This window comes from Saimiri boliviensis, chromosome 2 (assembly GCF_048565385.1).
Source record: "Saimiri boliviensis isolate mSaiBol1 chromosome 2, mSaiBol1.pri, whole genome shotgun sequence".
NCBI lineage: Eukaryota > Metazoa > Chordata > Mammalia > Primates > Cebidae > Saimiri > Saimiri boliviensis.
Genome location: NC_133450.1, coordinates 237,472,148 through 237,488,910, shown reverse-complemented (window position 1 = coordinate 237,488,910; position 16,763 = coordinate 237,472,148). Strand labels below are relative to the sequence as shown.

The following is a 16,763-nucleotide window of genomic DNA, read 5'->3' as shown; positions in this document are numbered from 1 at the left end:
CGCCCTGGGAGGGCCCCGCAGGAGCTGCGCAAATGGAGAGACGGAACCGGGGCGCTTCCTGGGGCGGGCCAGGCGACGCCTCCTCATGGGAACCTCCATGACCGTCCCTCTGAGAAACCAGCGCGTCCCAAACCGCCGCTCCTGATTTTCGGTAATACAAACCGGCAGTCCACGCACGTGGCTAACAGCCTCGCTGAAAGGTTTGCCTTTGGAGGGTTTACCCTCAATCAGTTTCCTCAGACTGCGAAAGTCTTGCATTCCCCCTTTGGGCTGCATTTGTTTCATTCCCGCTCATGCCTTTTAAAAAAATACTATGCCCTGTTTTCCTACCCAGTCTGGAGGATCCATTAAAGAACATTTCTGGCAAAGAGTTTTAGACCTGAAAAAGCGCTCCGAAAGATACTTTCTTCGGACTCCATGCCCACAGTTTTTCCTACTCAAATGATTTCCAGAAATGTTTTCGTTATAGCTTTGATCAATTTCAGTAGACAAAGCAGCAGATAGTAAGGGAATAATTCCACGCTCCCCCGAACCCCACTCTGCAACCTAGTGCAGAATTAGAGTTGGCAATAAAAAACTAGTAGAAAAGTAACTCACTGACTTGAATTTCTAACAGCTTCGGAAGAAACTTCAATTATCAGATCCTTTCTGCTCATTTGCAGGTTCCTATCGTTCGTGGCTCCTCCTGATAACAGTAAAGCGTCTTCACATCTATGTTGGCCCAGAGCCTCAAGGGCAGAAACTGAGAGCTCTGTAGGACACGGCATGGACCCGCCATTCCTCTACCTACCTTCCGTGATTGTGTGGAAGAGCATCTGTCTTCTGAAATGAGATCCATGCTCTGAGGCGTTCTTTCTCAGCAGTCAGTGCGGCCCAGGACTTCCTGACGTCATGCTCAGAGAGCAGGGGCCAGAGGACTTTTAGCCACCACCTCCCGTGGCCAGTCTTCACAAATTACCTTTGGCTAATTTGACTGTCTCTCCTCCTGGGATCTAGGACTTCAAACACACACAGAGAGGATTGCAGAATTCAGACAAGAGGCTGTTCCACAGTATACTTTTTCTGTCAGTGGCTCAGAAAAAAGACTCATTCATATCCGATATCAAAGCTGTGCATGAGAATCTTGAGAAAGCGTCGGCTGACTGGCTTGACAAGGGGAGGAAGCAACCAAAAATTCTGCCCTTCTTCAGCGCCTGAGGAGATTTTCCATCAACATCCCTCTGAGATGAAGCAACTGATTGAAAATCATTCAAGTTTACCCCATGATAAAAGAGCAAGTCCTCAGAAAGGTCTCCGAAGTGTTTATGTTGTTTTTGTTTTATTTTGGTTTTGCTTGAATTGCTCTCCATCAGTCTTCTCAGCTAAGATCGAGGTGGGCTGCATGGCAGAAGAGGGCTGCATGGAAGAAGGCGGCTCTGTCTCAAGAGGACAAAAGGCCTGGGGCACCCAGACAGGCAGGCACTGCGTGGAGGTCACTCCCCTCCCAGTGGCCACTGCGGAGGCATTTCATAGAAATGCTCAAGGACCATTCAGGTTTAGCGTTGGGACCAAACCGGGAACCCATGAGGAATAGTGGACAGGAGTTAGGAAATGAGTTTCTCACACACCTGAGCAAGGAGCGGGGAACCCTGGGCTCGAGACCTGCGATCCGCCGCCCTCCCTGCCGTGTGGCCCCGGTTATGTTTTCCTGCAACTCTGCCCGCCTGAGTCCAGTTGTCTTCCGAAGGGGCAGATGCTTCGTAAGTGCCAACAGGGAGCGTTTCAGGAAATGATCCCAGTGTGCACTCATCCGTCCGAAAGCGTCTTCCTTTCCCCAACCTCCTCCCATGTTTTTTTGCGAATAGGCAGCCTTCATTTCTCAGTGACAGAAGCATGTTTGAGATGCTGTGGGAAACCAAATATATAATAATAAAAATATGAAAAGGTGATGTTCAACAGAAGTGAAGACAAAACCCTATGCATCGGGAGAACGAGAGTAAACTGGGCTCCCACCGTCAGTGGGCTGGCGCTGTCCATCCGCAGGAGAAAGGGAAGGAGGTAGAGGGAAGAAACAGAAGCAGTGTTCCATTTTCTTCCTCAGCAATGACATGCTTTTTTCTCTCCGTTTGTACTCCTCCCTGAGAGTCCCCTCCTTTCTCCCACACTCGTTTTCCTCTGCTCATGACTCCTGTAGGGAAGTTTCTTCAAACAAAACCCAGCTCCTGAGTCCCCAGATGTTGTTCTGTCAGTTGCCAAAGGCCGCCGCTGACCACTGCGTGGGGATCCAGCCCATTCAATCAATGTCTTCATCTGGAAGAAGGGCTGTACCTTCAATTGAAAACCTTGTGTTTGTTTGTTTGCATTTTCTTCTAAAATCACTGGCCAAGATTCTCATCTCTCAGAGCAGCATTCGCATCTTTCCCAACGCCCGTTTGCTCCAGGAAAGAAAATGCTGTGGACAGGGAAAGAGGTGGGAGGAAGACCGGTCACCGCCTAGTCCACTGTGCACAATTTGAATTTGGAACCATGCAAAAGTATTGCCTGGTTGGCCGGGCGCGGTGGCTCAAGCCTGTAATCCCAGCACTTTGGGAGGCCGAGGCGGGTGGATCACGAGGTCAAGAGATCGAGACCATCCTGGTCAACATGGTGAAACCCCGTCTCTACTAAAAATACAAAAATTAGCTGGGCATGGTGGCACGTGCCTGTAATCCCAGCTACTCAGGAGGCTGAGGCAGGAGAATTGCCTGAACCCAGGAGGCAGAGGTTGCGGTGAGCCGAGATCGCGCCATTGCACTCCAGCCTGGGTAACAAGAGCGAAACTCCGTCTCAAAAAAAAAAAAAAAAAAAAAAAAAAGTATTGCCTGGTTAAATTAAAACCATTTAAAAGATAAAAAAATAAACATTTAATACCAGCACAATATGCTGGGAAACAAAATGAAAGGCTCTCTGGCCACATAGCCACTCTTTCCCGGACTGAGGCTTTCCAGCAAAGGAGATGGGAAGTAAGGCTGGCCTGCTGGTGTGGACAGATTCCAGCACCATGCAGGACCCGGGGGCTCAAGGACGGCTTCCACAACGGTGATGAGCACACAGCCACCTCATAGCCTGGATCCTCTGAACCAGGCACAGGATCCAGACGTGGATCGTCTGACAAACACAGGGGTTCTTAGGAAGTGTCCTAAATTGTGTTTAGGAAGTGCAGCCCCTGTTGAAATTCATCAAGAGCGGGAAAGAGCCCAAGTGGGAAGGAGCATGGGTTGAGGGGCACAAAAGTAGGTCTGTTGACAAAGAATGGAAGTAAAGGGGACATCAGGTTGAAGCTTTGTGCTGTGAGTCAGAAGGACAATTGAAAAGTTGCCTAAAGAGGCGCACACAGTCGGCGCTGCTGCCGTCCAGCTGGAAGGGAACCTCAGTTCTTGCCTATTGGCCGGAGCTCTTCACAGAATGTCCCCCACCCCTACCAGTACCTGCTGCACTGCCCCTCCCCCTCTGCAGAATGTCTGGGGTCCTATGTTCTAAACCTATTTACTTTCAAATTTTCCCTGATCTACCTGAACTCAGGAGAATCTGTTGAGGCAGTTCACTCTCTGGGTCCTGCCCTTGACTTTTCTCATTGTGGAAACTGTCAGACAGCGGTGATCAGCACCCAGCCTAAGGGGATGGCTTCAAATGGAGGTGAGTCTGTAGGGACAGGGGCATTATCCAAGTCTCTGCCATGTTTCAAGTCCTTGGGAATTCAAATTTGACACTGCCCTGGGGACAGTCGATAGGGCTGATGTTGAGGGAGGGAGGGAGCATTGGATGTCCCCAAAGACATCATACCTGGGGAGGGCCATGGCACCCTGAGTCTGTGGTTAGAGAGGATGGCTCCTTAGAGGCAGACCAAGATGCCTGGGGGAATACACCGTGTAGGGGAAAGGACGGAGTGGATGTATTGATTCTTTCTAGAGGGGGACAGGTCACGTCACCGTGTGTTTGCAGGGCGTGGTGGGATGGTGTTGTGCTGGTGGCCCAGGGAAGATGACAGGCAAGCCTGAGCCCTGTGTTGTGTCTTCAGACTCCTGGAAGGTGTCCTTCCATAGTGTTCAGAGGGATTTGGACTGGATTTTTCTAGATCTTAGGGAGGAGTGGGGAAAAGTGGTCTCAGCCAGAAAACTGTTGGGTGGGTTGTCTGTGACAGAGCATGCAGTGACAGCCTCTGGGTGGGCGAGGCTGGGGCTACTGTAACTGCTGCAGCCTCTCAGCTCCTTCCCCAGAGGTGGCTTCTTGGTCAGTTCAGGTGGCTGTTGGCTCTGATTTAACAGGGGTGGGGGCAGTTGGGGAAGTTCAGGCAACACGGCCTGGGCTTCCCAGGTTGTTCTGAATTGTTCATCCTTTGGTGGAAGCTCAGGTCTTCAGACCCACTTCCTCCTGTCTGCTAGCTCATGGCCTGTCCTCTGCACTTTGTGTTACTGTGGAGAGGAAGGATTTGCTTCTGTTCCATGTCTACTACCTCGTGAACAGGGGACAGGCATGGACTCTTGCTGGTTCTCAGTGGAAGGGTCTGGAAAGCCTGGTTTCCGATTCAGTAGAGGAAGGAGAATAACACATAAATAGGAAGACGGTCCTCTTATCATTATTATTATTATTATTATTATATTCAAGTTAGGCTGTGTGTCCTGACTGATGAGCTGCACGTGCTGTATCCCTATTCCCCTTGACTGGAGACTGCATGAGGTCCTAGGGAACAGGGACGAGCTCCAGACAACTTTGCCTACCTGACCGATGGCCCAAGAACCAGAGGTTCTTGGTTGGTCATTATATTCAGTTACTGGGAGCTCAAAGGAAAAGGACCAGAGGTGGGCTCCTTGTCCCAGGAACTACTGTAACACGCCCGGCAGCTGTGAAAATCCCCGGACACCTCCCCTGACAGCCCCACTGCTCACCGCTTGCTGGCTGTGCTCTAATCGTGTGCCGCTGTTGCTGGCTGCGCAATGACAGTACCTCAGGGAACGCCACCACCGCTTCTCAGACCTGCTCCCTGGGAACAGAGCTTCCTGAGTGGCAGCCAGGACCACCAAGCACCGAGGAAAGGGTGGCCCAAATCTGATCCCTGTGTAGCACTTGCTGTGCCTGGTGCCGGGACAGTCACTTGCAGGCTGGGCATGACGTGTGTGGGTTCTCTTCAGGGCTCACAGGGTGCTGGCTTGGGAGAGATTCCCATCCAGTGGTTTTCTTTCATTGTTTCTTTTTTGAGACAGATTCTTCCTCTGTCACCCAGGCTACAATGCAGTGCTGCAATCTTGGCTCACTGCTGTCTTTGCCTTCCAGTTCAAGCAATACTCCTGCCTCAGCCTCCTGAGGAGCTGGGATTACCCGCGTGCACCATCACAATCAGCTGAGTTTTGTATTTTAGTAGAGACATGGTTTCACCACATTGACCAAGCTGATCTTGAACTCCTGATGCCAGGTCATCTGACCGCCTCAGCCTCCCAAAGTGCTGGGACTACAGGCGTGAACCACCACACCTGGTCTATTCAGTGGTTTTCTTTTGTTGTGCTGAGTTAGGAAAGAAAGGGCTTTACAAGAGCTTCAGGAAAAGGAAGACTGAAGAGGAGATGGGGGCACAATATTAGGAACCTTCTGGCTTCCCGTAGGCCTTCTGAGTGCAGAGCACTGTCCTGGTGGAGGCCCCTCACCTGCTGCTGAGCGTGCCGAGGGCCACCAAGCCGGCGAGAGATTCATCCCTGACCCATGGCTTGGGAAATGCCTGTAAGGCTGGCAGGGTCTGCCAGGGATGCCCGAGGGAGACCCTCAGACGCAGTGAAGGCTTGGCTGTTGCTTCTGGCAGACAGGGGTCAGGGAGTCTAGTGGAGCCGGGGCCAGGCTCTCTAGTGAGGCGACCCTCCCGTGGAGGAACAGAGCATCCGATGCACACACAGGGACACTTGCAAGCTGCAGAGTTTCCCTGTCACACGCCCTCAGTTCTTGGGACACCCCTCTGATTCCCAGTGACTACTGCAGACCTGGAGACCCCAGCTCATTCACCTCTTTCCTTTGTCTTCACAGCATACCCAGTGCTGGGACCGGGCATGACAGAGAACCCTGGCGCCTCCATGCCAGTTTTCATGGCTCTGCCCTTCGCCACACCTGCTCTCGGCCCAGCACACGGGCCGCCCCTCGTGACTGCAGCGGTTCCTCCAGGCGGCCCTCCGGTGCTGTCTGCCTTCCCCAGGACCCCTCTGGTGGCAGGACAGGATGGCCAAGGCCTGAATTGGCCCGGGGCTTCCAACGTCCTTGTCCAGATGAGGACAGAAGTGGGGCCTGTGAAGGCCCCTGAGGCACAGACCTTGGTCCTAACTCAGGCCCCCCTTGTCTGGCAGGCTCCAGGCACCGTCTGTGAGGGGGTCGCATGTCCACCTCCCCGACTCCTGGCAGCAGCCCCTGTGGTGCCCGCTATGGCTGCCCAGGTCTTTTTGGGCACCCAGGCCTGCGAGGGAGGCTGGTCCCAGGGCCTTCCTCCTCCAGCACCACCACCGGCTCCCCAGCCGGCCCCGATGACGGCTCCAGGGAACGCTGGTCCATGGCCACAAGGGGCTCATGGAGAGGGCAGCCTGGCTCCCTCCCAGGCCAAGGCCCCGCCGGACGACTCCTGCAACCCCAAGAGCGTGTATGAGAACTTCCGACTCTGGCAGCGCTACAAGCCCCTGGCCCGGAGGCACCTTCCCCAGAGTCCGGACACGGAAGCGCTTTCCTGCTTCTTCATGTGAGTGTCCTCGGGGCACCGGAGCTCGTCCTGCAGCTCACCCGTAAAGGGGCTGCGGGATGGACGGGAGGTCACGCTGTTCAGGGGAGCTTGCCGGGCAGTCTTGAAGGCGATGGGCTGAGCTATGGAAGGGCACATTTTCAGCAACATTAATCTGGCTGCGGCTCAGGACAGACTCTCAGGGGCCACATCTCACCTGCCCCTCACTGTGCTGTGAGTCCAGCCCATCCTCACTTTCAGTCATTTTCATGACAATGTTTACAGTAGACCCAGGTCAGAGAGGGTTCCCGGTCCGACATGAGCCACGGGTTGCGTTTAGGACTTTGAGTTCACCCCAGTGCCTCCCCTTGACCTGGGTGGCGAAGGCCAGGGGCACAGCACATGGGGCTGGGGTGGGAGCTGCAGGAACCTGGCACACGCCCACTGTTCTGCCGAGGTCCCGCTGGCACAGCGGTGGTGGAGCCTGCACAGGGGATGGTCTTGGGCCCCGCACTAGGGTCCACGCTGGGCAGGTATTTGCAGCTTCGCCCTCGATCCCTCCTAGAAAAAGGGACGATGATGCTTCATTCAGAGGATGGTGAAGAGGTGACTTGAGCTCACATATGAGGCATGTAGCACAGTGCCCGGCACATGCTGTGACACATTACATGACAGCAGTTATGATTACTGTCCCTATTGCTGTCATTATCAGGACTAGGCCATCTAGGACAGCGCTCCCCAGAGCCACGGGCTCCAGTGATGGCTCTGAGTGCACCACGAGCCCAGCAGCCCAGGGCCGTGGACTGTGGTGCCTGAGGCAGCAATGCCAGCATCTGGGGGAGTTTTTCGTTTCAGTCCCAGTCCCGCCTCTCTCCATCCTGCGGTGCCTCTGTGACCCTGTGTCTCCCGCTGATGAGCAAACCCATATTCCATGGGAGCTTGGGCACATCCACGAGGGAACACACTGGCCACTCCCTAGGCAAGTCCCCTGCCCAGGGTGTAGGTGTAAGGAGGCCCCATCTTTGCTCCCAAAAATCTTGCCACCCCTGCATCCTGGGACTGGTTGCCTTGTCCCTTGCAGCTGAGTCCCGGTGCACTGGGGACCCTGATTCTCGGAGTGGAGCCGCCCCAGGCTACAGGCTCCGCGTGCAGTGGGCTTGGATCCCGCTCTGCTTTGGTTCTGGTTTCTGCTCCTCTCCAGGACCCAGAGGCTGCGTCCCCAGGGGCTGCCTTGCTCCAGAGTCCCCAGGAAGCTGGTTAAATGCTCAGTCCTGGGGCCCTGGAACCTGCACGTTAACCCTCGCTCCCCGGTCATTCTGTGTGTGCGCTGTCTCGGTCACCTCGGGCTCCGCCATGACAAATGCTATAGACTGGGTGCTTTATCAGGACAGTCACATCTCCCAGTTTCAAGGCCGGAAGTCCCAGGCTGAGAGGGAGAGCCCTGGTGTCTCCTCCTGCCCTTATCAGGGCTCAGATGCCAGGACAGGAACCCACCCACATGACCTGCTCTAACGCCGATTGACTCCAAGGACGGGCACACCGGGGCTGAGGGCTTCAGCACAGGAATGCTGGGGACACACACGTTCAACCCACAGCACTGAGTTCACTTGTCAACACTGAGGACTCGAGGGGCAGTCGGAGAGGCCACCCGGTGGCTTGTGTTGATGTTTGATCTCGGGGGCGTGTCCTGGAGGTTGAGGAGCCCACGCTGGGGAGAACAGGACCGGGACAGATGGCAGGACAGGTGTGGGGAGGACAGGGGTCCAGTGTTGGGACCAGGTGGGCTTGGGAGGGACGGTGGGCTTGTGGACGGGGACTGACTGCACCGCCTTACAGCCCAGTTCTCAGATCCCTGGCCCGGCGGAAGCCCAGCATGACCCTGGAGGAGGGACTGTGGCGGGCCGTGCGGGAATGGCAGCTCAAGAGCAACTTTGACCGGATGATCTACTACGAGATGGCGGGAAAGTGAGTCTGGGGTGCAGGGACAGAGCCCGCATGGCAGGGTGAGACAGGGTGACAGAGGCCAGGTGGCCATGGTGGCTTCTCAGCATGGAGCATGAGGAGGGTGTGGCCAAACAGGCTCTCCGGGGCCCCCGGCTCCCTCAGGAAGCTGCTCCTCCCTCCTAGAGTGCTCGGGGGTCTCTATCTTGCCCTGGTGGGTAGCCACGCCCTGCCTGGCCTGGGGATGAGCCCTGCCTGACACTGGGGGTCATGGAGGGAGCAGCCAGCATCACAGCCCAAAGGTGGTCACCACCAGCTGTGGGGATGGGGGGAAGGGGCGCTGGCGACTATAGACAGAGTGGGGTGCACTCTCCTCACAGCAGTGGCCACAAGTCGGTTTTCACCCATCCCGGCCTGGACAGGATTGGAGAAACCTGTGTTGGGTCAGGGGAGACCTGTGTCCAGGACACCATGAGACCCATCTCTGGCCTGCCTGCCTTTGCTCCTGGGCAGTCCCCTCCATTAAGACAGACAGACAGCAGCCTCAGGGGAAAGGGGCCCTGTCTCCTGGGCCCAGCTTTGGCTTCCTCCCAACCAGGCCTGGTGCTCCTGGGTCATCCCCACAGTCCCAACCTCAGGACTCCTGCATCTGGGCAACATTCCTGACACCTTCTGCCATAAACCCCACCCCTGGCCAGCTGAAGCCTGGAGGAGGGGTCACCCTGGTGCCTCCAGGGCCTCCTGGCCCTGACTTGAGTCAGGAAGCCCTGTTGATGCCATGGACTCTGCAGGGGCCCGGCGAGGGAGGGTAAGCCCAGAACTCTGGGAGCAGCTCCCTCCTGGGACTGGGTAATGGGTCCCAGGGAGGGTCTCGACAGCCCACCCCAGGCACTCCTTCCCATCCCTGCCATCGGCAGCTGCCTGGTCCTGGGGACAGGGCGCCTGGACCCTCTCAGCACAGCCTGCACCTTCTGCACCCCAGGTTCCTGGAGTTTGAGGCTGAGGAGATGCAGATTCAGAAGTCGCAGTGGATGAAGGGGCCCCAGTGCCTGCCTCCTCCAGCCCCGCCGAGGCTTGAACCTCAAGGACCATCGGCCCCTCAGGTGGTCAAGCAGCCAGGTACGGCTTCCCACGTTCCCACAGGAGCCACGGCAAAGGCCAGAGGGGCCAAGGGAGGCCACTGTCCCCACACCCCATGCCTCCCTTCAAGAGAGGGATTTGTTCCTTCCAACAAGACAGCTCAGGGGAGCCGGGGGCTGGGCGTTCCGTGGTCATGAAGTCCGTATTCACCTGGTCACGTTTCCTAGCTACTCTCTCCCCTCCCCATTCCAAACCTCAACATACAATCTGCCCAGAAGCAGGGATGAGCGGGTACAGTACCCGGCATATCAGTGGCTCCAAACTTCCTCCCAAACGACTCTGTCTCCCATGTGCCCCTCCTGCGGCGTCTCCTCGGGGGCGCTGTGGTTCAGGTGGTCCTGACCCCGCTGGGACCCACTTCACGTCCCCGAGCCCTGCCCTCCCCTGTGTGGTGCAGGCAGGAGGAGCAGCCCTCACCACGCCCGTCCTCCTCTCTCCCTGCCTCAGTGTACCTTCCCAGCCAGGACGGCCCCAAGGCCCCGCCTGCCTGCCTGCCGCCACCCAGTCCCCAGCGGCCAGCAGAGACCAAGGCCCCGGAGGAGATGCCCCCTGAAGTGGTGCAGGAGTATGTAGACATCATGGAGGAGCTGCTGGGGCCTCCCGCTGGGGCCATGGGGCAGCTCAAGGCACAATGGGAAGCGGGCAAAGCAGAGCAGGAAGAGGACGGGATGCTTCTAGACCCAGGCCTCCTGAGCTACATTGACAATCTGTGTTCCCAGAAAGACTTCGTCACCAAGGTGGGCTGGCCTGAAGTGCTGAGGTCTGCAGAATTCCAGGGGGGGAGGAGGGTCACTTGCAGTTCCTTGGAATTAAGCTCTGCTGTGTGTTTGTGCCCGTGATTTTTTACTGTGTGTTTTTGTGTGTGTGTGTGGGTGTGAGTGTAGCGTGTGTATGTTACTTGTGTCTGTGTATTTTCCTGTGTCGTATGTGGGTCTGTCTGTGTGTGGTTTGTGTGTCTCTGTCTGCATGTGTGGATGCTACCAGGTCTGTGGTCTGTGTGTGGAGCTGCTGGTCGCCATGGTATGAGACAGCTCCAGAAGGGCGGGGACGGGGCGCTCGCTGCTTTCTGCGACTCCTCCAGGTGTCCTTGGCTCCAGGTTCCTCCTGCCCGGGAAGCTCACGCCGTCTTCCTTCTGTTTCCAGGTGGAGGCCGTCATCCACCCCCGATTCCTGGAAGAATTGCTTTCCCCAGATCCACAGCTGGATTTCCTGGCCCTAAGCCAGGAGCTGGAGCAGGAGGAAGGGCTCACCCTTGCCCAGGTAGAGCAGGGAGGGAGGGGAACCCAGGTACCCCGGGGGCGGGAGGGACCTGGCACACAAGCCCCACCTGATTGTCTACCCGACCCTGCGGGGATGCTCGGCTTCTTGGGGAGCCGCTCCGAGGTGGGGAGGTGCAGGTTCAGATGGAGCAGGATGGAGAGGAGCCAGGAGGGGAGTCAGGACGAAAACTGCAGTGAGCCCAGCGGGATGCCCGCAGAGCCACACCCTCTTTGACAGGAAGCCCAGCTGCCTCAGGCTTCCCTGCCTGCCACCCAAGTGCCCTGGTCTCCACCACCCTGGGCCCTGCTCACACTTGGGGCAGCGCCAGTAAGTGCCCCCTTTCCTCCCGCAGGTAGCAGAGAAGCGCCGCCTGTCCTTGAAGGAGGAACGGTGTGCCAGGGCAGCCCCTGGTCATGGCACTGCCCGGTTGGGCTCAATCTCTTCTGAGTCTGCAGTGGGCCAAGGAGCAGAGAGAGATGTCCCTGGGCCCCAGCAAGGGGTCAGCGTGGAAACCTGCCCACCCCAGATGGCTGCCCGGGACCCTCAGGGACGAGGCAGAGCACGCACTGGCATGGCCAGGTCCAAAAACCTTGTTAGGCTTTTGGAGAGTCTGGATTCCCATAAGCTGAGGGCTGCCCGGCCAAACTCTCCTCCCCAGGACCAGAAACCCACCCCCCAGATGGCCTCCCAGGACCCTCAGGGACGAGGCAGAGAGTGCACTGGGATGGCCAGGTCCAAAAACCCTGTGGTGCTTTTGGAGAGGCTGGATTCCCGCAGGCTGAGGGCTGCCCGGCCATACTCTCCTCCCCAGGACCATAGACCCGCCTGCCCAGGTGTGGGGACCAAGGACACCTGGAGTCTCCCTGGAGCCTCTCCTGTCAATGGGTCACCCAGGCCGTCGAAGGGGTCAAGTGAGGAGGAGAGGGAAATCCCTGGTGTGGTTTCTGTCGTGGGTACCAACTACAGGCTGCGGCCCTGGAAGCTGTCCCAGAGCCCTGTCCCTGCCTCGGGCCTTCTCAGCCCAGAAGGGCGGGGACCCCAGGGAGCTCTTCAGTCCCAATCTGCAAAGAGAAGAGGCCTCAGCCCAGCAGCCACTCATGCCACCAAGTCCAAGAAGCGAGCTCTCTTCGGAGGCCCATCCCCTGCTGAACGTTCACCCCACCTAGGGCCTGGGCTCAGAGTCTCTGGGGCACAATCCCCAGCTCGGGGGCTGGGTGGCCCCTCACAGTCCCTAAAGAGAAAGGGTGACCCCTGGCTCTCTAAGAGGAAGAAAAAGCAGCACCGCAGCCAGTAGGGGGACAGGGCAGGCCCTCTGGTGCCAATCCTCAAGGGTGGGGCTCTCAACTCTCGGACCCTCACGGCACCGGCTGACCCAAAGCAAAGACTTCTCCCCCAGTGCTGATCTTGATGGGCATTAGCTTTGGAGGGTGGGAGTGTGGGAGGAAGAGGGTGGCTGAACGGAAAGGGAGGGCCTTGGGGGAGGGGGTAGGAGGTGGGGAGCAACACCTTGGGGGTCTCCTGTGTAAATATAATAAATATAGTTGTATTGGAAATGCTCTCGGGGCTGCTGCCTCTGTCCTCAGGGCTGTGCTGCTCAGTGGAGGGGGTCTGTGAGGGAGAGCAGAGGGACCGGGGGATGCCAGGCACTGGGGACCCACGGGAGCCGGCCCCACTCGTTCCTGCAGGTGTAGGCTGCCCCTTCAGACGCTCCAGGGACTGACGGATGCTGAGGAAGCCCTGATCCCTCCCGCCACCCACGCACAAGGCCCCGCCTGCTTTAGTTATCAGCATCCCTGGAAAATCCCGGCATGGAGAGAGCTGGCTGGCTCTTGTTCTGCCCGTGGGAGCTGAGGAGAAGGCAGCTGCCTGCAGCAGGGACACAGGGAGAGGCGGCCGCTCCTGCTTAACCTTCGTCAGGAGGAGCTCGGGCCCCAGGCTGAGGGGAGATGTCGCGGGGTCCATCCACACGGGTGTGCTTGGGATACGACGGTGTGTGGGGAGCAGGGGAAGTCCCTCTGCCAGTTTCTGGGCAGGAAAGAGTCTTGTCCGACTGGCGGAAGCAGATGCTCCTTGCTGTGGCCACAGGGACTGGCCTCAGGGGCCCGGGGGGTCCGCATGGAGCCCCCCACAGCTATGATTCCCTTCCCGTATGATGACTGAACTCCTGTGTGGAATTGATGCAGACACAGATTTACATCGGTATCTGAAACAGTTCCCTCCCAACCCACCGTCACCGACGGGCACAAGCATGGCCAGCATGCCAGGCGCTGGGTGAGTGTGTCTGCTGGTCCCAGGGCCAGGGAGAGCTGGGACCCGGGCCGAGAGGGGCCGAGGGTCAGCCGCCCTTCTGCCAGGCACAGACCTCAAGGGCAGAGCAGGGGCTGCCTGGGATGTGGCACTGGCTGTCTGGGAAGTGCCCTGGTGGTCGGGAGCCAGGCGTTCGCTGAAGGGACCACATAGATGACAGTTGTCCCAGAAGATTATCATCCCCCCTCTTTTTTTTTTGAGACAGAGTTTCACTCTGTCACCCAGGCTGGAGTGTAGTGGGGTATGATCTTGGCTCACTGCAACCTCTGCTGCCTGGGTTCAAGCGATTTTCCTGCCTCAGCCTCCCGAGTAGCTGGGATAACCGGTGCCTGCCACCATGCCCAGCTAATTTTTGTAGTTTTTAGTACAGACAGGGTTTCACCATCTTGGCCCGGTTGGTCTTGAACTCCTGACCTTGTGATCCACCCACCTGAGCATCCCAAAGTGCTGGAATTACAGGTGTGAGCCACAGAGCTCAGCCTTTTTTTCTTTTTTAACTATATGCTATCTAGGTTTACATAAGTACACTCTGTGATGTTCCCACAATGACAAAATCACATTATGACGCATATCCCAGAATGTATCCCCACCGTCAAGCACTGCCTAACTGTATTCTACTTATTGTACATCACGTCTCTTAAACTTTTTCCTCTTACCTAACTGCAATTGTGTATCCTTTTATCAATATCTCTCTATAACCACACCCCCAGTCCCCGGTAACCACAGTTCTACTCTGAATTTATAGGAGTTCAACTTTTTAAGATTCCACGTGTGAGATCAAGCAGTATTTGTCTGTCTGGCTTATTTCATTTCACATAATGTGCTCCAAGTTCATCCATGTTATCAAAAGGAGAGGATTCCTCCTTTTTTAAGGCAGTATAATATTCCATTGGGTACATATGGTCTAATTTTTTTAAGATATGCACTGGTATTACCACAGTCTTTAGAAATGAGACAACAGCTTAGCTAAAAAAGATAATGTTTCTATAAAGGCATATAAATAAACATCTTGCTAATGACATTTGACTTAAAGAAACAGCTAATAAAAATAAGTGATTGAAAAGGGAAAAAGGTTTTGTTTTTTTGGTTTTTTGTTTTTGCTGGGCATTTCTGTTGTAACCATAGACGTATTTCACTATAGCAATTCCAACACAGCTGGAAAATAAACTGAAAATTTCCCCAAGTTTACTCTGGTTGTACCCCTCCTGGATTCAAGTCTCGCATCAAGGTGACATTATCATATGTGACCTCAGGTGATCCGCCTGCCTTGGCCTCCAAAGTCCTTAGATTACAGGCGTGAGCCACAGTGCCCGGCCACCTCGGTGATATTCTTACAAACACTTGGTAGTGGCGATCTAATAAGAAAACATCAGACAAGTCCAAATCGAGACACTATGTAAAGGCCCCGGCCAGTTCCCTTCCAGTGCCAAGGTCGTGAAAGACACAGACTGACAGACTGACAGGTTGGAGGAGACTAAAGAGATGTGACCACTAAACGCCACATGGGATCCTTGACTGAATCTAGATCAGAAGAAGGGGAAGAGTGAAGACCTAGTGGAAAACGCAAATCAAGTCTGTAGTTCAGTTAATAGTATCGTCCCAATGTTACTTTATTAGCTCTGGCAAATGTGCCAAGGTTGTGTAAGATGTTAACGTTCGGAGGGAAACGTGAACTGACCCAGTGGCCCATGGCATCCTACTGTAAGAATAGACTTCACTTATTCATGTATTTACTGTTGATTTAGACCCATAAGGTTTTATTTTCTACCCCCCCCCCCCATGCTTTCTAAGTCATTAGTGTACTCAATTAGATTGATACTCCAATTGTCCCAGATTTGGCCAATGGGTGGGAGTTCCTTCAGACTGACTCTTCTGTCCTAGTGGGATATTCTATCTTTCTTTTTCTTTTTTTTTTTTTTGCATTTCCCTTTTGGCCTGACAAGGTATTCTGGGATCATCGAATCCTAGTCCTGGAAGCAGCGCCTTCTTCAGGTCATCCTGACTCTCATCACTGGGAAGTGGTGTTAAAAGATCTGGATACTGCCTGTGCTCACTGCTACTGGTGTGTCCGCGCTTCTTAGTCTTTTCAGTGGACAGACCTAGAAAATACATATGTGCGTATACACGTGCATATACATGCACACAAAGATGCATGTGCACATAAACACGCATGACCACACACACACGCATCTTAGGAATCCAAAGTTCATACCAATACTTCCAATTCTAGTCCATCTTCACAGGATTCTTTTTCTTTGCCCCATTCCTCATTTGTAGGACTTTTCTTCCACAGTGAGAACCCTGGCTCCCAACAACACAGACACATGTACTCATTTGCTCAACCTGATAATGTATATAAAATAGTTTCGGGATGACTCTGCCCATACCACTGCGATATACAAACTTACCAGAGTTTAGATTTGTTTGTAATTCTAATTCACATGTAACAAACCCTACCCAAGCAAGACTGAGGCGGTATAGTCAAACACTATCTACATTAATTTTCCTTCTTTCTTATACAAGAGGTAACACACTGTATAGACTTTTTCCACATTGCTCTTTCATTTAACATTTCCTTTAAAACTCACTCCATAACAGTTTGCTGATACCCTCTTCATTCTCTTCACACTTACATCTGACTCCATCATGTGTTATTCAATCCATTTCCTATGCCCAAATGTCCAAGCAACTTCCAGTATTTTGCAATTATAAATAATGCTGATAAGTAATCATGTGCACATGTACATCCATATCACTGGAGGTGACTTTTTTTTTTTGAAACGAAGTTTTTCACTCTTTTTGACCAGGCTGGAGTGCACTGGCGTGATCTCAGCTTACCTCAATCACCGCCTCCTGGGTTCAAGCAATTCTCCTGCCTCAGCCTCCCAAGTAGCTGGGATTACAGGCATGCGTCACCACGCCCAGCTAATTTTGTTGTTGTTGTTGTTTTGTAGTTTTAGTAGACACAGGGTTTCTCTATGTTGGGCAGCCTAGTCTCAAACTCCCGACCTTAAATGATCGACCCACCTCGGCCTCCCAAAGTGCTGGGATTACAGGCATGGGCCACCCACCGTGCCTGCCCTGACTCTTTTTTTTTAATTTTGAGACAGAGTTTTGCTTTGTTGTCCAGGCTGGAGTGCAGTGGCATGATCTCGACTCACTGCAAACTCTGCCTCCCAGGTTCAAGCAATTCTTGTGCCTCAGCCTCCTGAGTAGCTGCGATTACAGGCGACCGCCACCACACCTGGCTGAATTTTTTGTATTGCAGTAGAGATGGGGTTTCACCATGTTGCCCAGCTGGTCTCGAACTCCTGAGCTCAGGCAATCCGCCCATCTTGGCCTCCAAAAGTGCTAGGATTACAGGCATGGGGTAATGCACGAGGCCTGGAGGTGACTCTTAAGGGATACATTC

General features: G+C 54.7%; 1 protein-coding gene across 1 annotated transcript; it reads left to right on the top strand.

The window, feature by feature from the left end:
- Window positions 1–3,506: 3,506 nt before the first annotated feature.
- On the top strand, window positions 3,507–12,338 carry LOC120366381 (NUT family member 2G-like). Its single transcript, XM_074392530.1, has 8 exons — window positions 3,507–3,654; window positions 6,028–6,724; window positions 8,540–8,668; window positions 9,627–9,763; window positions 10,232–10,521; window positions 10,928–11,044; window positions 11,397–11,623; window positions 11,777–12,338. Exons 1-8 carry the CDS (start codon window positions 3,639–3,641, stop codon window positions 12,336–12,338), a joined length of 2,175 nt encoding a protein of 724 aa, XP_074248631.1. The 5' UTR covers window positions 3,507–3,638.
- Window positions 12,339–16,763: the final 4,425 nt, after the last annotated feature.